The sequence below is a fragment of the Octopus bimaculoides genome, chromosome 11, assembly GCF_046866305.1.
Source record: "Octopus bimaculoides isolate indiv1 chromosome 11, ASM4686630v1, whole genome shotgun sequence".
Taxonomy (NCBI): domain Eukaryota; kingdom Metazoa; phylum Mollusca; class Cephalopoda; order Octopoda; family Octopodidae; genus Octopus; species Octopus bimaculoides.
The window spans coordinates 17,858,822-17,883,521 of record NC_142938.1 but is presented as its reverse complement, the minus strand read 5'-3'; the positions used below and the strand labels follow the sequence as shown (position 1 = coordinate 17,883,521).

The following is a 24,700-nucleotide window of genomic DNA, read 5'->3' as shown; positions in this document are numbered from 1 at the left end:
TGTCTAAATTATGCAAAAATGAAAATAACAGTGACATCTTATTTTAACAGGTATATTTACCAAAATTACCTAAAAATATCATGAAATACTAAAGAGTAAATATATTCAATAAAATCACCATTGGCTCCAATCACAACCTCCAGAATATTTTGGAATCTCCTGCAATTCTTCTGCCATAATCCTTGCCTTCAGTTCATCGTTGGTGTTATAAGTAGTTTTGTTGGTCTCTTGCTCAACTGTGCTCCATGTATAATAATCAAGGGGGTTGCAGTCCGAGGAGTTATGTGGTCAGATATTAGGGGTGATGTGGTCACAGAAATTGTCTGACAGTCATGACTGGGTTCTCCCACTTGTGTGGCATGGTGCAAAGTCCTATTGTCAGACACAGGGTCTTCCAGCAGCTACCTTCTTCACCCAGGCACTTGATGTAGGCAGAATATTTTGGCTGGATATGGCTGGTTTAAATGCTAAAGGGTTAAGGCAATTCTTAGACAGAATCAGTTTAACATAATGTGTGTCCATTGAGTTGACTCCAGTTTATTACTAGAACACATATCACTTCCAAGAGATGCGTTTTCTTTTCCTTCAAATTTTGTCATCTTGTGACATTAAAATTTTAATAGAAATTGTCAAAATTTCATGAGATCAAGGAGAACAGTTATAATGTTTATTTAATGTATCAACCTCAGAGAGATGAGAAACTAATCAACCCATGAACAATTTGATTTTAAAACTGAAAGAGCATGTGATGCATTTAAATTGAAGACTTTCTGCTGCAGCTCATCTTTATTACCTTCTCCTGCATATCATTACTATTTTCATTATCAATTGTGAACTATAAAAAAGTCTGGGTCTTTGTTGAATTTGAGATTGATAAATATGTTAGCCTCATTTTAAAAACTATAGGACTTTCGATGAAATAGGAATTTCACTATTGTATTTAGTTCCTTGTTGTACTCGTTTGTCTTAAGAGACAGTCATATGGAGTCCACCAAGATAAGTGCACAGTGATATCTCACCTTCTGTCTCCATAGTGTTACTTTCATTTTTTCCTGCATTGCTTTATAAATGTTGGTATACATTTATTCTTTCGTAGTACAACTTCCAAAATACAATACTTTAGTGCAGGAATCAGTAACACTTCTTCTTTTTCATAATAACACACTTTTGTTTCATTTTTACATTTTTCTATGTCCCACTTACATCTTACATATAAACATATCCTCTCTCCCCCCCACACACATATATCCCTCCTTGTCCATCACTGGCATTGTCTATGTAACTAATATCTAAAAACCATTAAGTACTCAATAGCTTATACATTAAAGTTCTGAGGTTAACTGAGAACATCTCAGTGAGTGTAGGTTCACCTATTGCTGATCCCTGCTTTAGGGCATTGGTCTCCAACCAAGTAACATTCTTCCTTTCTTCATTAAATCTTGCTTGTCAGGTTTTCTTGAACAGTATCTCTGCACTCTATTCATGATTAGGAACATCTTTATATACAAAGTAAAAGTGAAAACCTTTGTTTTTGTTTTGTTTTACCTCCTGTACCTTTAACTTGCACTGTTGTGGCTTTCTCAGTCATTTTTAATATATATATATATTTTAACGTCTGCCTTTAATGCTGGCATAGGTGAAATGGTTTGACAGGAGCCGGCCAGGTAGATACATATATATATATATATATATATATATATATATATACATATATACACACACACACACATACATATATGTATCTTCTTTGTAATCATTATTAATGATTGCTATTGGTTTTCAATGCTTGGCCTGGGTTAGATGAGTTATCATAATCTGAGTCAGTGCTCAGAATTACTGCTCTTCTAGATGAGTCAGAGGACTACATCTCACTCATTCAATTCAATGTTTGTACAGTTAGATGTTCTTCTCAACACCAGTCTTGTTACCAGTACTCCAGAGGTTGTTATATCCTTGACAGGACTAAACTGTTCTATCACACTCATGTCTTACTATGTTCGGGATGCATTTTATTGTGGCATTGGCATTAGAGATGTTACCCTATCAACAATATGACTAAAGAATCTTTTCTACCTGCCATCGTTACTCACTCACTGCCCACAGTCCTCTAGGTGTATTTATAGTGGTACCATCTCCAGGTTGCTTTGTACGCCATAAGATTGAACAGTCTTCACCACTTTGTAATGTGTTCATACATTCAGGGCTACAAGAGTAAGGAGACGAGTAGAAAGAGAACAGTAATGATAGTAATGATAGAACAGTAATGAGTGAAAGAGGAGAGCAAGAGTATAATAATAAAAGCAGTTGAGAAGAGGGAGTGGGAGAAGGAATAAGAGAGTGATGGATAGTAATAAGTGGAATAAATATATACATATATATATATGTATATAATTTATTACACATGTTGAAGCAAAACTCTTACAGGAATAAACTATTGATTAAATGTCTGAAATGAGTTATTGCTAATAAGATTATAATTTTTCAGATTATTAACTTCATTTGACTTGGTATGAAAAAATACATATGTCTATGTACATATATATATATATATATATATATATATATATATATATATATATATATAAACATAATTAAGGGATCAGCAAATAGTTGCTTCATACCGAAGGGCTTGGTAAAATTATTAATTGTTAATTTATTAATAAATTGATAAACCTTTACCCTTTTAATTGTAATATATATATATATATATATATATATATATATATATATATATATATATATAGCTATCAATTTTTCAATTCTGAAAATGAAGTTAACAGTAAGATAAATTAAAACCCTGTTAAAATATTGGTTTACCAGCCAGAAGGTTACACATTCACATCTGCTGAAGGTGTTTCATTGCATTTCTAAGGAAGGGGGTTTTATTCCATGTTGCCTCAGTTCATTTAAGAATGGGGGTCAAATTTTCTGAGGAAAAAAAAAGATGTAAAATGCTGATCCCCTATTGATATTTATCTTTCATTCACTCAGCAAATACCAAGGAATCACAATGAAGCAGTAGCCCTTAAAAGTCTCCTCTCTAAATCTTAAGAGACATGTACTGTTTTATGTTATTTAAATATAGAATAAAATCAATGTGAATTTCAAGGAAACTGGTGATGATCTGTGTTAGCAATAATTAGAGATCAATAAATTCTTTTCCATGAGTCTATCTTAGGCCTTGCCCTTCATCTGTAAGTATATGTAAGAGAGAAAGTGTTGTTGCCACTTGAGCTTTCCACATGAGTAAGGCTTAAAGTTTTAGTTTCTGTACTCCACACAGCAACTGAACTTATAGAAGTCTCTTTTTTTAATATGAGAAGGATTAGCCAATTAACTGTGGCTTTGTTTGAATATCAGAAGGACCAGCTAATTAGTCATTGCCTCAATTATATTAGAATTGCCTGTGATTGCAGAGTAGGTATGAAAAAGTTGCTGTCTAAGCAGACCACGCAGCTTACAATAAGTTTAAGAATCTCACTTCTGTTTCTTCTTAGGAACATGCTGCATGAAGATCAGTAAGAATAAGTTAGACTTATTGCAGTTAGTTTCATTGCTTAGCTCGAAGTTATTTCTGATCTTGCAGGCTTATGATTAAAGATGTTCTAATCATAAGCGGAGGCACAATGGCCCAGTGGTTAGGGCAGCGGACTCACGGTCATAGGATCGCGGTTTCGATTCCCAGACCGGGCGTTGTGAGTGTTTATTGAGCAAAAACACCTAAAGCTCCACGCGGCTCCAGCAGGGGATGGTGGCAAACCCTGCTGTACTCTTTCACCACAACTTTCTCTCACTCTTTCTTCCTGTTTCTGTTGTGCCTGTATTTCAAAGGGTCAGCCTTGTCACACTGTGTTACGATGAATATCCTCGAGAACTACGTCAAGGATACACGTGTCTGGAATGCTCAGCCATTTGCACGTTAATTTCACGAGCAGGCTGTTCCGTTGATCGGATCAACTGGAACCCTCGGCGTCGTAAGCAACGGAGTGCCAACAACAACAACAGTTTATCTACAATTGTATTATTCCACGTGTCCAGTTTTTAAGATAGTAGGGTGTAACTTGAAGGAGATTAGTCCACTACTTTCTTACATATTGAGAAAGTGCATAGAAACTAACTCATTAGCTCAGCCTACAATAGTTTGAAACAAATGGTGTGGTTCCATAGCCTTAGTCAGTTTCATTAGCAGAGTTCCTTTTGTTCCAAGAATTCAAGGTAAAGCCCAGGCTGCTTCCCTGCACATAATTTTGGGGCCGCCATTAACCTGCAGATGTTTGGGTTGGCTCATGGTTACATCAATCTCTTTGTGTAGAAGGGCTTCTATAAGTCTTAAGTTCAAATCCATGAGAAGCAGTTCATTGTGTTTTTGGCGCATAGATTGATCTCCAATAATATTGAAGTTATGAATACTCAGACTTCGTAAATATTGAATTTTATTTTTACATAGTTCCTCTAAATCTGGGGTTGGCAAACTTCTTTTACCATTGACCTCTTTATGGTTTTGTTGATAACTTATTGATCCTCATCATGTAAATTTCTAAAAGAAAATTAAATGTATGGTTAATAGAAAAATTTTTGTTTTAAAAGCAAAGATTATGGAAATTGATAAATAATAAAAATTCAGACATATATTGATGTAGTCAAAATATTTAATGTTTATCAACCTCTTGGATAGCATCAGAGACTCTCCCCTCTCAGGCCAATATTGACCACTTTGCTCACCCAAGCTTTAAATGAAGATCAGTTTGTCTTTTAGAAAAGACCATCACCTAATTCTCCACTCTCCATTTGTTTAGCCGTTGGAAATACTTGCTAGATCTTTACCTGATTTATACAGTTATATATACATACATATATATATATATATATATATATATATATATATATATATATATATATATACAATAAAAAGTTTAGAATGGTACAACAATGCACTATAGAATAAAAAATGGACTATATACCTGTTGTAATTTGGTTATATTTCGGAATTACAATTCCTTCCTCAGATCTTCTTAGCTGGAGTCTCTATAGCAGAGACTCCAGCTAAGAAGATCTGAAGAAGGAATTGCAATTCCGAAATATCATCGGACTATAGATAACCAAATTACAACAGGTACATTTTTTATTCTATAGTGCATTGTTGTACCATTCTAAACTTTTTATTCTTTACAAACAATACACAATGCTTCAAGCGAACTACAATACTCTCCATATATATACAGTTCCCACTAAACAGTGTGCCTACATGATTTGCATCCAGTGCACAAAATACTAGTTATCTAAAATAAAAATGTAGCAATTATTATATATGTAGTCCAACATGTCTTTTCTTTAGTGATTAGTGTTGGAGAAAGGGCATTGTTTGTGTCCTTTTATTTAAAGGGCCTTTGTGATTAATAGAAGGAGTGAAGGTATTCTTAAACTGGAAACCTGGTCCAAATGCTTGCAATAGTGAACTCCAATAAAGGCATTGAAAGACCAAAAAGTGGTGTTAGACTGGGCTGCAGATTAAGTCAACTGCAAAAGTAGACCATGGTAGGTCTTCAACTCAGATTGCCAACAACCGCAAAAAAAAAAAAGAATACTGTATGGCATCCTGTCTGATACTCAAATTGTGCTAGTCATGAAGGTGTTACTAAGATCAACAAGCTGTGAGAAAGCTGTTACAAAAACACCATTAAGGGCTTTTATGAACGAAATAACTGTATTGTAAGAAAATAGAGAAGCAGCAGGTGGAATGTTAGAGTTGTTGGATGAGCTACTAGGATGGGCAAGAATGAAATTCAAAACCAAGAAATCTTGAAGTGTGGCATTCATGAAAAGAGTCCAAAAAGAAGTGAAGTTCAGGATAGGAGGTGAAGAAATACCAACGGTGAAAGAACAACTAGTAAAATGTCTCAGCAAATGGTACTTAAAACAGATGATACTAAAAGCATATGATATTCCACCAAGAATTCTGAGAGCAATAAGTAAGCTGTATGAGAACACAAGAGCAAAAGTGATCGCTCCTGATGGAGAGACGGAACACTTTGAAGTAAAAGCTGGAGTATTACAAGTCAACACACTAGCACCCTATCTCTTTACCATCATTCTGGACTATGTAATGCATAGAATGTACAGGGGCAAGGAAGAAGAACTGGGATTCAAACTGCATAGCCAAAGAAGTAAACAGCATCAGGCAGTAACAGTAACTGACCTAAACTTTGTTGACGACCTGGCATTACTAACAGAGAGGACAAATCAGGCACAGGTGGTGCTGAGCAGATTAGAGCAGGAATCGGGGAAGGTAGGATTGTACTGTAATGCAAAGAAAACAGAGCTGCAAGTATTTAACCACAAAATGCCTGTACCTGTGAAAGAGAGAGATGGTAGGTTGCTCAAGGTAGTTAAAATTTCAAATACCTTGGTGCGTGGACACAAAGTACTGAAAAAGACATCATAGCAAGGAAAGCTCTTGCCTGGAGTGCATGCCATAAATTGAGAAAGGTATGGAGTTCAAAGTTAGCAAGGAAATTGATAGTGAGATTGTTTCTGGCAACAGTGGTGTCTGTTCTTCTATACGGGGCTGAAATATGGACGCTCACTAAAGCAATGAAGAAGCAGTTGGATAGTTGTGATATAAGGATACTTGGAATGGCACTCAATGTCTCCTGGAAGAGTCATACAACAAATGCCAACTTATACCAGGGACTACCAAAAGTAACATTGAAGATACAGCATAGAAGGATGATGAAATTGCTAACAAGCTAGTGCTCTGGCAACCAACAGAAGAAAGAACCAGGAGAGGAAGGAGGAAGATGACCTATATTGACAACTTGCTGAAGGATACTGGTATGGAAGGGGTACAGGTGCTGAGGACCATATGGAAGGTCAAGATGAGTGGGAGAAAGTGTGGAAACAGTCTTGGGGTGTCCTGAGGGATGACCTAGATAGATAGATGGTACAAAGATTTATTAAATGATAAGAAGCAAGGCAAAGAAACAGACAAATTAGTGGAACAGAGACTAAAGGCAAATGGTAATGTATATATAGATAGATAATGACAGAGCTTCAAATGCAAATCTTTACAGTAATTAAGTTATGCTCATCTGGGTTCCAATTCCACTAATAATGAACTATATCATATAGTGTACCTTGAAAAGAAGCTAGACTTGGTGTCAGGAAAAGAGCCAGCCATTGAATAGTCTTAACCCATTAGCATTTAGAATGAACATATCCAGCCCAAATATTCTACCTGTTTTATATTTGAACCAGCTAGATCTGGCCTTTCACATCTTCCCCACCATGCCATTCTAAAAATAAGCAAACACATCAAAATCTTGAAGCTTTAAAGTAATGCAGGATTAATTCAAAGCAATGTGAATAAATAGGCATTACATTTGACAAAGACATCTGAACACTAATTAGTTAAGAAGTTATATCCAACTCAAGCCAGATACGTTGTGTAGAAAAATGCAACTGTGTTCTACCTGGATCTTTTTTTTTTATGAAAGCTTTTTATATTTTCATATGAATTCCTTACAGTTTGTTTGGAACAGTAAAGTTCTTAAATTCATCATCGTTTCAAGACCATCAGAAGTTCATATTCAAAATGGAGTATTATTGGTGTGGGGAGGCACAATGGCCCAGTGGTTAGGGCGAACCCTGCTGTACTCTTCCACCACAACTTTCTCTCACTCTTACTTCCTGTTTCTGTTGTGCCTGTAATTCAAAGGGTCAGCCTTGTCACACTGTGTCACGCTGAATATCCCCGAGAACTACATTAAGGGTACACATGTCTGTGGAGTGCTCAGCCACTTGCACGTTAATTTCACGAGCAGGCTGTTCCGTTGATCGGATCAACTGGAACCCTCGGCGTCGTAAGCGACGGAGTGCCAACATTATTGGTGTGTATTGCTGCCTCTTTATAGTTGTTGGGAGCTTACATTAAAGAGGTAGCAACACATTGTTCCAAGTTAACTTGAAAGAAACATTGTTAAAAAAGAAAAGAACATGAACATAGCCATGTCTTCAATACAACATGCCTAAAAGATAAGCTGTTCCCCATATATATCTGTGTGTGATTGTATATGTGTAACTAGAAAAACAAAAAGCACTATCGCATTGGCCCTCCCTGTTATGAACTCACACAAACTCATGTGCAAATGGTTAAAGAGTACTCAATATATTTGAAGTTTTGTGCTTGATTTAGTTGCTTCTCAGTGTCTCACTATGTACAGTATCACAGGAACACTTATTTACTGCATTTAAAAAACAAAGGGGGTGACGTATTGGATTATGCTACATGCATGTGCATATACACACACACACGCTTATGTGCTCACACATGCATGTGTGTGCGCGCGCGTGTGCACACACACACACACACACACACACACACACACACACACACACACACACACAGAGTCAGAAATGCACAGACACTAACATAAATAGTACAGAAGTGTGGAAAAAAAAAATTGTGTGCTGTGCTCATGAACACAGCAAATAGCTGACAAGTGATGATGATTCACTATTCATTGGCAGATGTGTTTCCTCTCTTTTATTAGATCTTTATTAAGACAGGGCTGTCATTGATATAAAGCAGGACAATAATTATATCTACCCTGCATAAAGATCTGTTTGACCTGTAGCATCTGAAACTAGAAATCAACTTGTTTGTTTTTTTTGTTGTACAGTGAAAAATGTAATCATTTCACCTAATACGTTTCCTTGCAAAGTCATGTTAAAATAATCAGGCACATCACATGACAGTAAAAATCAGGACAAGCAGTAAATTGCCAACATTTTGAAAACAGCAACGATAATATAGATAGATAGAGACCATCCTTCTACTCATCTCATACGTTGAGGGTTTACTCAGACCACTATTTTTATGTTTCCAGCTCCACCCAGTTGTTCCCATTCTCTCTTCTAAAATGTAAGTAGTCATGTAGCTACACTACAGCAAGAAACCTGTTGTACTTTGCTCCCTTCCCTCATACTTTAAACCCTCATTTCCTAGTGTAAAACTACCCTCTTGAGATTCATGGTTTTGCTGCAAACTGCATGGTGACCTCACTTGTGCTGGTAGCATGAAAAAAAAAAAAAAAGAACCCGGTACACAGTGTAAAGTGGTTGTCAGTAGGAAAGGCAACCAGCTGTAGAAACCATGCCAAAGCAGACACTGGAGCATTATGCGGTCCTTAGACCCATCAAATTCTGTCAAATCACCCAACCCATGCCAACATGGAACATGGACAGTAAATAATGATGATATACATATATATATATATATATATATATATAATGCAAGAGAGTTAGGGGTTGAGGATTCAACCCACTAAGGGATAGTATCTATCCAATATACTGCTGGGAGGGTACCCACTTATAGCTGCTGTTTCTAGCAGGTTGAGCAACTACCTAGATTCTCCCACCTCCTCGCTATAGTGGTGTGGAGTGGCAGAGTATGGTTTCATATGTTGTAACATAGAACATTGTATTAGTATCTTATTTTCTTTCTATAGTTTCGCTGAGATTCTATTTCTATCCATAATTTCATTAAGGAAAAAGAAAAAAAAAAATGTAATTCATTTATTGATTCCCAGCATTGATTTCAGTGACTTCGTTTATTTATTTTTTTGCTATCTGGTTGGGGGAAAGAAAACGTGGAATGGAACAAGAGTTCTGACGACATCCACAGCAGTTCACTGATTCATCAGTATTGATCATTATTTCTAAATACATACTTTATTTACCTTCACTCAAGGATTAATTGATTTAATCAATAGCTGCTGTTTAGTATTCATATTGGAAACAAATCAACTGTAATCCTCCCTTATGTTGATCCTTGATAAGTTTCTTGGACATAAGCCTCCTCGTGTGATAGTATATAATGCCCTGTGACTCAAATCAGCTCTTCAACTGTTTTCCCCTCTATTTTCTTTTTCCCATTTATCAACAGCATTCAAACCATTCAGTAATAAATGTAACCCAGTCTACATTATAAAATATGTTGTTTATAAGGTGATAGTGTGGCTGAATGGAAATTTGGTTGCAATTTTTTGCTTGTTTGGTAGCTATGTAGAGGCTTCTTCATTGGTTTGTGATTTTCATTTATGCAAATGTAGGCACATTATGCATAGTATTATAATGACTAATAATATGGACAGTGGATATGATAGTGTTAAAGGAAAAATGCTCGTTGGTGTTTTGTCTCACTCCTCCAGATACCGACTTCACTTTTGATTTCTCCCTCCCATCCAGAAATTAGTGACCTTTATGCTAGGAGATGAGGGGTTAAGATACGAGAAAAGGGGCCAGCAGCTAACAGGTTTCTCACTGTAGAAGAGCTGCATGGCTCCTCACATTTTAGAAGAGAGGGTGGAAGTGAAGCTGGAAAGATAGAAATAGTGATATTGAGGTTTCTGGGTGCATCTTCAAGGTAGTAGAAGTGAGGGGAGACAGAGGAACCAGGAGTGTGAGTGGGTAGAGGTTGCAAGGGTGTATGGGGGAGTAAGAGATTGGTGATGGAGGAGGGGAGGTAGGTGACAGCTGTAAAGATTGGGTAGTGTTTGAAGGCTAAAATTAATAAATAATTCCTTTCAAGTCTTCATATTTTAGTTTAGTTTTTTCTACAATTATGAAGTCATTGAAACTGAGAGGTATCATCTGCTTCAACCAGCTGAACTTGTCTCAAGACAAAATTTGTGACAGGATATGGACCATCATCAGCTCTCTGAACAACAAGCCAGCATCTTATTAACTGAGTTTTGCACTTGTACATATGTTGTTGTCGAACTGGTAACCAGAAAATATTCAGTTTGAATTATAACGAGTTGAATATTTGGAGATGTGGTCTTTGTCCTAAATATTCTAAATATGACACAAGCATGGCTGTGGTTAAGAAGTCCACTTTGCAACCACATGGTTTTTGGTTCAATACCACTGTGTGGCACTCTGATTGACTAAATCTAAGTAAGTGAATTTGGTAGACTGAGACTCAGAAAAAGTCTGTTTGCATTTGTGTGTACTTGTCTTGACTTTGTGCATTAATCATAAACAAACTTTTGTCATACAAGCAGTGACACTTCTTTGTTATCTTTCGTGGAAACATTCTGATTTGGATGAAATGAGAAACGAGAGGATTGGCAACAGGAAAAGCAACTAGCCATAAAATATCTGCCTCGATGAATCTCATCTGACCCATACCAAACAAGGAAAAATGGACATTTAAAAGTGGTGATGATAGTGGCTTGATTTTGTTTTGAAATTTCTAATTTTATATTACTGATGTTTTTTATATTACTGATGTTTTTTGATTAATTCTACTAGATTTTGAAGTCTCTTTTACACATGTTAGTCCTTGGACTGTGACTACACTGGGGTACTTCCTTGTCGGTTTTAGTCAAGCTTATTGACTATAGTAGTTATTTAAGTTTAGTACTTTTCTTATTAATCTATATTTAATGCACTGCTAAGTTACCGAACATAAACCTATAGCACCATTTTTCAAGCTCTGTTCATGTAAAGCCAGCAGTCACATCAAACAAACACACATGCATGTACACACAAACGACCGACTTTCACACAATTTCTGTATACTAATTTTATTCGCAAGGCATTGGTCATCTTGAAGTTATAGTAGAAGACATTTGTCAAAATACCATGCAGTGAGGCCAAATCATGTAGTTGTGAAGACAGCTTAACGAACAGCCATACCTGCATTAAGTCTAGTTGGGTTTTTTTTCTCAGTTTAAAACTATGAGCTCATTATTTGGGTCATTCCTACACATGACAATTAAGTTGTTTTATTTACAGATCAGTATTAGAATGTATTTACAGTCACATCTGTGATATGTATGAGATTTTTTATCTTTCTTCTTTTCCTTTTTTAATCACGTAGTACACATGAAGGAAGGTAATATCCAATTTACAAGCATGGTATGCTTGAGAAGACCTGTTGAATCAAGTAAAGCAATATTGTAGCTGTGGCCAGTGCCCTCTAACTGGCTCCTGTGCCGGTGGCACGTAAAATGCACCATCCGAACGTGGCTGATGCCAGTACCCCCACGCGTAAGGGTATGTGTATGTGTGTATGCGCGTGCGCGAGTGTGGATATGTATATGTGTACATGTATGGTTGCATATATATAGGCATATGTGTGGGTGTGCATGTATGTGCTTCACGTGAGTTTGAGTGAGCATATGCATATAGGCACATGTACGTGGGTGTGCATGCACGCATGTGTATGTGTGTACATGCGAGCATACGCGATTTCTATCAGTATTTTTACTTTTATACTTTCTCCCCTTCGGTTCTTTCCCCTTATTTAACGGTCATTCTATTAGCTCTTTTGTCTTAATAACAGTCAATAACATAGTAATTTCCCTTTGTTTAACGGTCATTTCCATAGCATTTTTTGATTGCCTTGATAACTGACGAGATGCTGGAGCAGATTTCTACCCCAACATCCGAAACTCGGAGTTTTATTATGGCAACCGAATAATTGTCACAAATTACATTACAGATATATATATATATATATATATATATATATATATATATATATATATATAAAATGTATCTCCCACTTACTATTGGGCTAGAATGTTAGTGTTAAATTGTTTAAATAAAAGAGAAAGAAAATTGTTTGGAGATCCAACCATCTTCCAAAATAATAATTTTGTATTTTTTCTTTGTCTTTTCAGGTCTTTACTGTAACTCTACCAGAAAGTATAACAGAGGTCAGTCAGATTGTTTTAATGATGATGATGATGATGATGATTATGAGGGTTACCCTATATAGAAATGAAGTTTAAATATTTTAGAGTGAGGAGAAAAAATTGTATGATTGTAGCATTCAAATTATTCTTTGGGACAATAGCTACGTGTATAGAATGTTGTATTTTATGTTAATGAAAATGCAAACAGTGATGATGATGATGTTTTCTGACATTGGCACTAAGCCACACAATTTTTGGAGATGGAGTACAGATAATAATAAAATCAACCTTGATACATGACTGAGGATGATCTTTTAACTCTAGAGTGATGGAAGGATAAGTTGATTCTGGCAGCATTTATGTTTGAAATGCCAAGAGATAATTCAAAATACGAGGTTTGAAATAGTTTGATGCAATTTGCTAGAATATTAGCAATGTATGTTGAAAAGAGAAATAAAATCAACGAATGATTTAAGTTTTGCAAAAAAAAAAATACTTAGCACAATGCCAACTACACAACAGTAACAGTAATCATTCTCAAATAAGTACTGTTTGTGATTCAATGTGTATATCTCAATTGTAGAATGGGTACACCATATCCCTGCATGTTGTAAGAGGTGATTAAAAGGGTTGGCAAACAGGAAGGGCATCTAACCATAAAACATTGCTTCAATTAGTACAATTCAGAATAAAAAAGATTTATGGAGCGGACTCCAATAGGCTAACTCCTGCTTTAGCAAGAAAAATAGCCCTTACACTTTTAATATTAACCCACCTGCAACTGGCTCTGGTTCTATGATATAAACTTAGTTTTTCTAAAGTGATCTAAATTAAAACCTATCAAAACTCCATGCTAATTTGTTTCCAACACCAACTGAATGAAACAAATCTTTTACTAAATACTTCATAATTTTTCAAACTTGAAACGAAAGCAGTTTTTTTTTCAACAGAAATATAGTAACAAAAGGGTTTAGATATTTGTTAAAGTTCATTATAATCTCTAATTTGAGATAGAAAAGTGTAAGAGGGTTTAATGATAAACTTACATAGTATCTATCATTTTTTGAATAACTTCGTGACTAATTAGACTCCTAATTATATACTATAAATTGCTTCTGATATTTTAATATCTACCAGATAATTGTCAGTCACTTAATGCTAGCAGGATAGTTTATTGTATGAAGAATGCCTAATAGTCAGCTGAATTTACCCAAGCAACAATTGTATTCTGATAGAGTCCATCACGCTTACCTCTGCTCTACACCCTCCCCCAACACCCTACATACAAACAGACTGGACAGTGGTGGGAGTATATGTCAAGAGTAGCCACACTGCATATCAGAATGTGTTGTATGATTCTCAGTTAGGCAGACATGGTATATCTGGAACTAGAGATCTCTGGGTTGTGTTGTTGCTTTGGCTGAAATGGTCTATTAAATTGACCATTGAAGTTAAAACTGACATCAGTAATCTGGAATCTCTAACTAAATTTTGCAAAGCATTTCATCAAGCACCATACTAATTCTGTCAATCAAAGCACAAATATAGTCTTATAGTTATTCTTTTACTTGTCTTAGTCGTATGACTGTGGCCATGCTGGAGCACTGCCTTAAAGGGTTATATTTGAAGAAATTGACCCCAGGGCTTGTCTCTTTGCCGAACAGCTAAGTTATATATCAGGGGCATATATTCTAGGTGTGCTAGGTGTGTGCTGCACACCCATTGAAAATGACAAATTCATTATAGATATTAACTTCACTCATTAATTTAATCACAAATCTTAATGGAAAACTTTTGTTATGCCCCTGCTTGAAATTTGGAGGCACTGGGTGTGGCAGCACACACAATACATCAACCACCATATGTCGCACTCCTACCACACACGCACGCGCATACAAATGCATTATTCAATTTGTTCTTCCATTCACGAAAAGTTGAAAAGTAGCAGAACCATTAACAGATCAACTGGAATGCTTTGCAGTAATTATACTGATTTGTTACCAGCGTTGCTTTCTAGCACTTGTGCTGGTAGCACATTAGAAAATCATTCGAGCGAGGTCGTTGCCAGTGCTCCTGGACTGGCTCCTGTGCAGGTGGCATGTAAAAAACACCTTTTTGAGCGTGGCCATTGCCAGTACCGTGTGACTGGCCCTCGTGCCCATGGCACGTAAAAGCACCCACTACACTCTAGGAGTGGTTGATGTTAGGAAGGGCATCCAGCTGTAGAAACTCTGCCAGATCAGATTGGAGCCTGGTGCAGGTTCCTGGCTTGCCAGTCCTCAGTCAAATCGTCCAACTCATGCTAGCATGGAAAGTGGATGTTAAACGATGATGATGATGTGCTTTGAATTCATATCCTGCCAAAATTGTCCTCTGCCTTTCATCCTTTCAGTATTGATATAAAAAAGATGTATCAGGCCAGATGCCTTGCAGTATTTTTTCTGGCTTTTTATGTTCTGAGATCAAATCCTACCATGGCCTATTTGGATGAGAGATTTAATCTGTTGCCCAATTTAACACCTACACATACACCTTAACCTTTTTGATACTGTTCCAATCAAGACTGCTCCTGATTCTTTGCTACAAGTTTCCTGTTTTAATGTGGTCTGTATTAAAAAACTTTCCATCAAAATTTCATGTTGTGTTCCAAACACCAACTTAATAATGAATTATTTTACTAAATTTGTTATTTTCAAAACAAATCAAAACTCACAAAATGTATTGCCACAGGAATTTGGTAACAAAAGTGTTAGATGCCTTTAGCCATGTTCACTCTGTTGCAAGGAGTCAGAGCAAATCTATAGTTTGAGGATACCTTCTTCCCTCTCTCTCACCAGTCATAGAACCTCCAGTAAAAAGGGTCATTAAAAAAAAAAATGGTATGGTGTGCTTTGAAGGAAATTTGGCTACTGCTACTAGTTGTAGGTTGAGCTGTTGTTTAGAAAGAGGCTACCTCATTGGCTCATCTGGTTGGAATATCACACCAAAATGTATTCAGAGGTAGAAACCCTTTCTCTCAAATATAGATTACCCTTGTATTTTCTTATTAAAAAATAAGTTAGACTTTTTAAGGACTCAGGCAACTCTTTAAAAAATTTTTTTTTTTAAAGAAGTATACAATGTAATTCTGCATTATCCCTGTTATAAAATCATGGAAAATAGCTATCAACTTGTGGATAAATTACCTGTTCTGGATTAGTATCCTATCCTATTCTGTACTGTCATCTGTTTAACACGACAGAAGCTAAAAAAGAGTATCAGCCATATTGATACTCATGGTATAAAAAAAGATGAACTTCTATTCAGGAGTTGATTGGTCTTTTTTTTTTTTCTTGTTTATTTTTAATTGTTATTTCTTGTTGTTCATTCATTGCATGTTGTTGTATTTTTCTAATGTTTTCTGGAAAAATATGAAAAAAAAAACTTAAATCTGGTTGTATGAACCTACTATCATTCCTATTGTATATCTGTTATTCCTCTAAATATATATATATACACACACACATACACATATGTGTGAGTATGTGTATATGCATGTATGTATGTATGCATGCCCTTGCTTCTAAAATTCTTGTACTTTCCAACATTTGTACAGGTATGGTTTGGCAAATCTGCACCAGCTATACAATCTGTAGAAGAAAATATGCATGCTGATATTACTAACGGAAAATAATAAAAATAATAATGCATTTACTAATTATGATATTGAACATTATAATGAGTTAGAGAAGAGGTAGAAAAGTCTGATGAGGAAGAAGAGTTGACAGGAATGATGATGATAAGGAGGAAGAGAAAAGGAGCGAGAGTGGGATAGTGAGATAGGTGTATTAGACCATCGTAACTGGAACAAAAGTTATAAAGGTAGATTCCTTTCCTTCAGTGTATCCACCACCATTATCAGCTGGATGTGATGAGAGAAGCAGATGGGGATAAACATAGACATTTTTTAAAAAATGATTTGCAGAGGGGGGGGGGGGGTTCCAACTTCTCTGACATATCGATATTATGTAAGCTATATCTCTTTAAGGCTATCCATTACCATCATAGTCTCAACGAGCTCAGGTGATAGGGTGTCAGACTATCTGGTGATCAGATGACAGATTGCATTCTCTTGTTATTGTTGCACTTGTTCATGATCTTGCCATTCTTTCCACTCTCACTAATGAGTCAGTCTGATTGTAAATAAAAGCAGATCACCTGTATACAGCTAGCAATATCATTCTCATCATGATTTTATATCCATCTTCCATGCTGGCATGGGTTGGACTGTTTGACAGAATCCAACAAACCAAAGGACTGTGTCAAGCTCCAATGTCTGCTTTCACATGGTTTCTATGGCTGGATTCCCTTCCTAATACAAACTTCTTTACTGGATGTACATGGTTACTAGTGAGGTCGCCAATTAACTCACAAGTTTCTAACTTGTTGGGTTATAAGTATAATCAAATGTACTGCTCTCAGTATAGGACTAACACTTTGTTTATTAACACTGATATCATTGGAATTCAAAATATAAAAGTAATGAAATATAGTCAGGCATTTAGTCTGTTACTTTATGACTTCTGTCACTAGTAATTAATGAGTGTTTTATTCAGTGCCATGTACTAATCATGTTAGAATCTCAGGCTGTGGTAGAAGTACTCATAGTTTAGTCCTGAATAAATTATTCAACATCTCTGAGCAAATGCAATAACAAAAACTTTATTTCTAACTTGGCTTAATTAATTTGATGGAAACAGTGCAAGTAATAGTGTGTGTGTGTGTGTGTGTGTGTGTGTGTGTGTGTGTGTGTGTGTGTGTGTGTGTGTGTGTGTGTGTGTGTGTTACAGCATTATCTTTGATAAAATCTGATGAGCTACATCTTTTTCTACTAAGAGACACCTTATCTAAAACAAATTCTTTACTAATCCTATAATCCTGAATTACTTTTGTGCATGCAGTGTTCTGACTTGTGTATTGTCTGCGTTTCTAAATTATATTCACTAAACAAACAGTAATAGTTGATTTGGGTCTTTTTAAAGACTATCAATTTACAAAGGTCAGCTGCTATTTAGAGTGGTCCAAAAAAAAATTTTTTTTTAATAATGAACCAAAATAAGATTGGGAATTCAAATATAATTTCTAGTAATAGGACATTGCCATAAATCCAAATCTCTAAGGTTAACATTGTCTCAGTAATCAAACAACAGATTTTGGTATATTCTTTCACAAGATAAAGGATCACACATTGACACTAAAATAAGAGTTTTGGGACTTTTTTTTTATTTGTTATGAAGAAAAGGAATGATGCCCAAAAACCTTTAAAAAAGTTTTATCAACACACGAGTTAAAAATACATGAATGAAGCCAATGTTTAACATGAAAGTTTGTGGAGAAACCTTGACAGAAAGGCAGTTTTACACAGGAATATAATTTGAAGCAGAAAATATTAAGGGAAGTGTTTAATTTGAGCTCTGATAGTTAAGACAGTGGATGTGTGACAGGAAAGGAGATGGATGCATTATATGGGTCTAGATAGAGGCAGTAGTGATTGAGAAGTTATGGGGGAGTCCTCAACTAAAACCAGTTGCTAGAAAGTGTTGGTGAATGAAGGTTTGCTTCTTAAAAAAAAAAGCAATCCTTTATTTAAGTAGTCCAGAATATTAATGTGCATTTTAAATGCACTAACTCAGATGTCTGATCAGTATGAGGAATTGGTTTTGCCAAGAAAACACATTAGTTATCTTCAGATTATGACTACTAACAAATAACTGTTTATTTCAGAAACAAAGACACTGCGATTAGAATTTTTTTGTTTTGTCCATGATTAGTCAGCAAAAGTACAAGTTATTATATGGCCATAAACCTATTCAGTGCTGTAGCTAAAACCTTTTACAACAAAATACATACCTTAAAACTTCTACCTCATAATTCATTACTGGCTTTTTCATTCATTGCTATGTACATTTAGCAGAATCTTTATGAGTATATTTGCATTCTGAGTTGAAACCCTGCCACGATCTACTTGGGTGGTTGACTTAATATGTCATACCACCATCTACCACCTCGGATGCTCTTAGTATAGCCCACTCTGTTGTATGCATTTTTGTTTGACCTCCAGTTTGAGGATACCTTCCTTCCTACCTTCCCTTCTGATGAAAAGATATTAAAAATAAAATGGTCTTATTATAAAGTCTCACAAACAACATAAGAGGACAGCAAATAGCTCCATGATATATATTGTATATTTCTGTCCCTCTTTCCTCTTATTTAAAGACTGTGGTTTAAATTACATATTCACTGTGCGAGAACATTAGGGAGCTACTACATGGTTATTTACTATGATAGAAATACCAGCCTAAATCTTCAGATAAAATCCACTAGCTCAAACGACAAAGAACACATTGAATAATGCAGTGTTAGACACCCTTAGAAAGACAGGACGATCATGGCTTGAATGTTATTGGATTGTTGGTCTGCTTGGTCAGGGATGACCTATGGTTAACCAGCAACATCATTAATGCTTTGTAGTGTTTTGTTTGGACAATGTAGCTCTTTGACTTATTCAATGTAGCAACCAGTCTTAAGTCAGTATGTTACCACAGGATGGCTACAAGTAGTTGTATTAACTGGAGCAAGGATACAGTATAATTAAGGAGTAAATATATTTAACTTACAGTGCTGAATTTCAGCTCTGCTATTGGGCCTGGAAGTAGCTCTAGTAATTGTACCTTCACTCACTGTGTGCAGTCCTTGCTACAATCATTAATGCCTTGAGTAAATGAGTCTGAAATTTGTGAGTCATTGAACATATAGGCATTTTCAAATATGTTTACTTTATTCAACACTAATCACAGGTTTTGTTGGGTTTTTTTTACCTCACATTAAGCTTGATCCAGGAGACCTATAATCAAAGACATTCTAGTACTGGTCATTTTTTTTTTTTTTTTACCAGGTGGCATATTGTATTCATCAGCAAAACGCTAAAGCTTTTCATTTCATGTTACTCCAGTCCGCTTGGCTGTAAATGAGATTCAGTAATGGCTGGGAAGTTAACTCTGCATTGGACTGGCCTCCCATTCATGGAATAGTGTTGTAATCTCACTCACTTATACACTATGGTAACTAGGTTAAACTCCAGCATTTTGATTATTATTATTAAGGCAATGAAGTGGTAAATCGTTAACATACTGGACAAAATGCTTAGCAGCATTTCTTCTGGCTTTACAGACTGAGTTAAAATTCCGCCAAGTTGACTTTGGCTTCCATCCATTTGAGGTCGATGAAATTGACTATACCCTTCCCACTAAACCTGCTGGCCTTGTGCCCAAATTTGAAACCTTTATTATTATTATTATTATTATTATTTGTCAGGATGATAGATTGACAATAATTAGAGCATGAGACAAAATGGCATGGGGTATTTCTTGTGGCTCTCTACATTCTACTTTCAAATATTGCTGAAGCCAACTTCACTTTCATCCTTTTGGGACCAATAGCCTAAGTACCAGTCAAGTATTAGGGTTGATGATATGGACTAATCCCTTTCTCTCAAAATTGCTGGCCATGTGCATAAATTATCATTTAGGGTGCTGGATTGACAATTACAACAGAGCCAAAAAAGGTGCTTTACAGCACTTGTTTTGGCTCTTTACTGTTGGAATTCAAATTCCACTGAGGTCAACTGTCTTTCATTCCTCTGAGGTTGATAAAGTAAGTACAAGTTGAGCACCAGGGTTGATGTAACCAACTAGCAAACCCCCTCAGAATTTCAGGTCTTGTGCCTATAGTAGAGGAATTGTTAGGGCCCTGCCATATTTGTTTCAGCTGCTGATGTTCTGAGTTCAAATCAAAGGTTGGCTTTGCTTTTCATCCATGTGAGGTTGATAAACTAAAAGTACTGGAGTCAGTTTAGTCAGTAATCCTCTCTCCTAAAATTTGAGGTCTTATGCTTAAATTAGTTATTAAGGTTGTTGGATTGGCAAAATTGTTAGACAGTCAGAAAAAATACCTCAATGTACTTGCTCCAGCTTTTTATTATGTTCTGAGTTCAAACCCCATTGAGATCAGCTTTGCCATTCATCACTCCTGAGTCAATGAAATGCCATGCAAGTACAGGGCTCGATAGAACTGACTGCTCCCCTACATCTAAATTAGAAACAAGTATTATTATGTATGATTGCACAGTTGTCAAGTGAGCAAAAGATGTATAGTTTGATTCCTGCCAGTTTGTTCATTGATATTTTTCACTTTTGAAATACTGCATCTATTATAGGCCCCAAACACCACTCTATAACAAGTTCTTTTTCTTTCTCTTTCTCTCTCTCTCTCTCTCTCTCTCTCTCTCTCTCTCTCTCTCTCTCTCTCTCTCATATACACACACATGCACAGATATATTTTTTAAACAAGCCAGAATGTGTCTTGTTAGTACATTAGTATCGTTTAAGTTTTAACTCAGTGTTGTATTGTCAAAGTTTTTACTGGGAGCTTTGTGGGGTCAAATAGGGCACATATAATATTTTGAGAATTTGTGGTTAGAAGCACCTTCTTTGTGTGTATGTGTGTGTGTGTGTGTGTGTGTGTGTGTGTGTGTGTGTGTGTGCACACATGATGAATGAAATCAAATCTCACCCATTGACTCCACCAACATTGGAACACCTTTCAATGGTCATGGACATAGGCCTTTCCTTCTGACTAAAACATCAAAAAACAAAACAAGCATTAACACTGAAGGAACTAATATGTCTATGAAATACTGAATAATATAATTATCATCATTATTGTCATTGTTTAGCCCCTGGGTGACTCCGATCAAACAGACCTATACTCAGAAGGTATTCTAGACATGACTATTATATCTCTTTAGGATTATGTACATTATCAAATGTATCTTTTCTTTTCTAAGAATGGTAATGTGTTATTTGGCCACTATTTCCAGCTGTTAGAGCAACCATGTATGGTGCCAGCTCATTGGTTTATGCAATAATTATTTTAAGACAAAGTAAGTGAAAGCTAACTTAGAATGACCTTCCTATTAATTGGCATATTATTTATCAATAAGGAAAGTATGTCGAAAGGGTTTGGGATCAAATCCTCTACAGTTGTTTTGTGGTGTATTCAGAATGTTAACTTAGTTTTGCTAAGTCTGTTAACTTGGCTGTTTAGGGATCGGTATCAGATAATTTTGGAATATTATTTGTGATAAACTCCTATCCAGGAGGAGACTAATAAGTCTAATAAAACTAAAAGGTATGAAATATCTTATCTATTTCACTTTTTGAAACTGGAGTTGTGCATTGATTTATATGTAAGAGTCACATAGGACGACTTGAGTAACTTCTTGTCCATCTGGTTCATTACTACTGAGTTAAGTGAAGTCTGCTGGATCATTTTATGTTCAGGGTGACTTTTGAAGTGTTTACTCTGATCTAAACATTCAAACTAGAGCCATGTTTTCAGGTTAAGTATCAACTGCACCAATCTCAAAGGTTTCAAGGGGCTTGCAAAGACCATGGGCACTGCCCCTTTTATCCTGACAAGTTTATTAAAAAAATATACATGAAGACCAACAACATTTTAGTTCTTGCAGATGGATTTTCCAGAATCTGTCAATACCACTTTTTCTCCAGGTTAGACCATTACATTTCTGGTTATACCGATCCTACATAAGTTGCCATTTTCAAAGTTATTTTAGTCTTCTTTACTGAGATTGAGGGTCTTCTAGAACTACAAAATATTTTAGAAACATCAATGTTCAGCTAACAACATTCTTAAAAAATTGAGGATATCACTGAAGTGTGTTGGTGTTTTGTTAAGTAAACTGATCAATATATTTAGAATGTCAGCCATTAAGCATGTTAGCATGCTACAGACACCCAGCTATGTCTGATCTTCTTTCTCTTTTACTGCTGCTTAAATAATGTTTAATCAATCAAGTCTCTTTTAGTGTGTCTCCTTACATATTTACTTCCTACTAGAACATGTCAAGAATCTAGCCCAGTCTCTTCAACTTGTTTTCTTAATGTCTTCCTTTTCTTTCCTTCCTATTGTCACTTCTACAGCTGCATCCCTTTTAGAACTCTCCTAGTCACATTTGTTTGTTTTGAATTCTATTACTCCTCACACTCCTCTTTAACTCCTATTAAACCATAATTTTTAAATATGTTACTCAACTCTATACTTCATCAGCTCTTATCAATACAACTGCATGCTAGATACTCCCTGACTTTTCCTCTTGCTAATGATTACTGAAAATGTTTATAGATATGAAATGACTGAGGTATAAGAGTACCAATTAACATCTTTGAGTTACAAAGATTTATTGCAGGCACTATGTTGTGTATGTGGGCAATAAGCATCATTCACTGTACATTTTTCACTTTTCCTAGTTGAGGAATGTTATCTACATTAGACTAGTATGTTATCCAGGTACAGAATTATCCTGAATCGAGATTAAAACTGGAACTTAGCTCTGCAGCCTATGTGTCTTTTGGGGATTCATACTCATTTACTGGTTTCAATCAGTGAACTGTAGCTGTGCTGGGCTACTTTCATTTCAGAAATACTACTTACTGTAAATTCTGTCTCACCAACACTATTACTACATGCAGTAGTAACTGTACAAAAATCACTCTGCTGCTCTACAACCTGCCCTTATTGTATTTGTTGTTCTTAGCTAGCTAAGTACTGAACCTATGTGCCTGATTTGTTTGTAGCCAAGACACATTTAGAATTATCTTACTAATCTTGTCTCCGGACCATTTTTATGTGCAAGAAGCAGAGGATGAGACACACAGCAACACCATTGCTTTTAGTGATTTACTTGAGCTGGAGCTGTCTGGACATTGGAGAAAGTATGTCAAGACTGTCATACTTTAGTCCATGTGATATAGATGTGCTCTAGAAAACCTCTGGTTTCAATAAGATTTTTTACCATAGCTATACCATTTTTAAAATTGGCCATGGTAACTCAAGATTTTTAACCAGAGGCATAAAGCCTCAGTCACTGTTTGATGTAATTGATAACTAGCCTAAGCATTTCTGTGGTTACCTCATGAACAACACAACTGCTTGTCAGTGTATGTTATGTACTCTGCAACCAACCATAGGTCTAGTTTATCCACAGTGGTCAATCTTTGAGTCACACTAAACTTGTTTGACCAGTGACTTGTGTTCAAGTGACTTTTGCTCCACCTGGACTAGCAAAGACTATAAAACAACAATAACTAATGGTTCCTAAGGTGGATCATTACACCTTTAACTGGGATGAGAAGCATTGGGACCTTTTAACATTTTTGTTACCTTATTTCTATTGATATACACTGCCATCATTTCAATTAATTTTTAAAACAATGACGAATTTAATGAAATAACTTTGTTCTTCTTAATCTGATGTTTGGAACATAAATTAACATAAAATTTGGATGGGAGGTTTTGATTTAAATCATTGTAAAACAATAAATTTATCTCAGGCATATTGGTGTCAGAAGGGTTAAGAGGGTGAGTGTATCTTAGTGTATCTTAGCCCCAAAAATTACTTCTTGTAATGTTATCTTCTGTTGTATTGTGCAACCTCAGATATATTCTTATGGTGTGCAGTTATAGAATTATTTAACCCCAGGTTGACTTCAAACATTCTATGTGACCATCCATTTTTTTTTTTTTTTCAGATATAGTATATCTTCAACTGCATTGTCCAATAATTAGTATTTTTAATATAGTAGGGTGTGTTTTGTGTGTTGACACAAAAACTATTATAGAATACAGACACTAGGAATGTATTTTAGAGCCAAATTTGTGATGGCCAAACAAATATTTGGTCATCTCTGTTCTAAAAACTAAACCCCCAAAAATTGAGTTTATAGGAAAGAGAAACTGGTAAAAAGGCAAAAAAAAAAAAAAATCCCAGACATACTGCATAATGCATTAGTGCCAATATTTGTCGGTTTCCATGTTATACTATGTATTCATGTGTTTAAGTATCATTCCATTGAATGGAAATATCCTCTGGGCTGGCT

At 35.7% G+C, this 24,700-nt stretch overlaps 1 protein-coding gene across 4 annotated transcripts in view; it reads left to right on the top strand.

Moving 5' to 3' along the window:
- LOC106867465 (inactive ribosomal protein S6 kinase delta-1) overlaps positions 1-24,700 on the top strand; it is a 58,995-nt gene that overhangs the window by 4,452 nt on the left and 29,843 nt on the right. For 2 of the 4 annotated variants that reach the window (XM_089359582.1, XM_014912345.3), the window contains exon 2: positions 12,690-12,725. The exons of the other annotated variants lie outside the window; for them this stretch is intronic. Coding sequence is in view for 1 of the 2 variants with exons in the window: in XM_014912345.3 (XP_014767831.2) it covers positions 12,690-12,725 (36 nt within the window). In the remaining variant the exon portion in view is untranslated. The remainder of the gene's footprint in view (positions 1-12,689; positions 12,726-24,700) is intronic. 4 annotated transcript variants of the gene reach the window in all.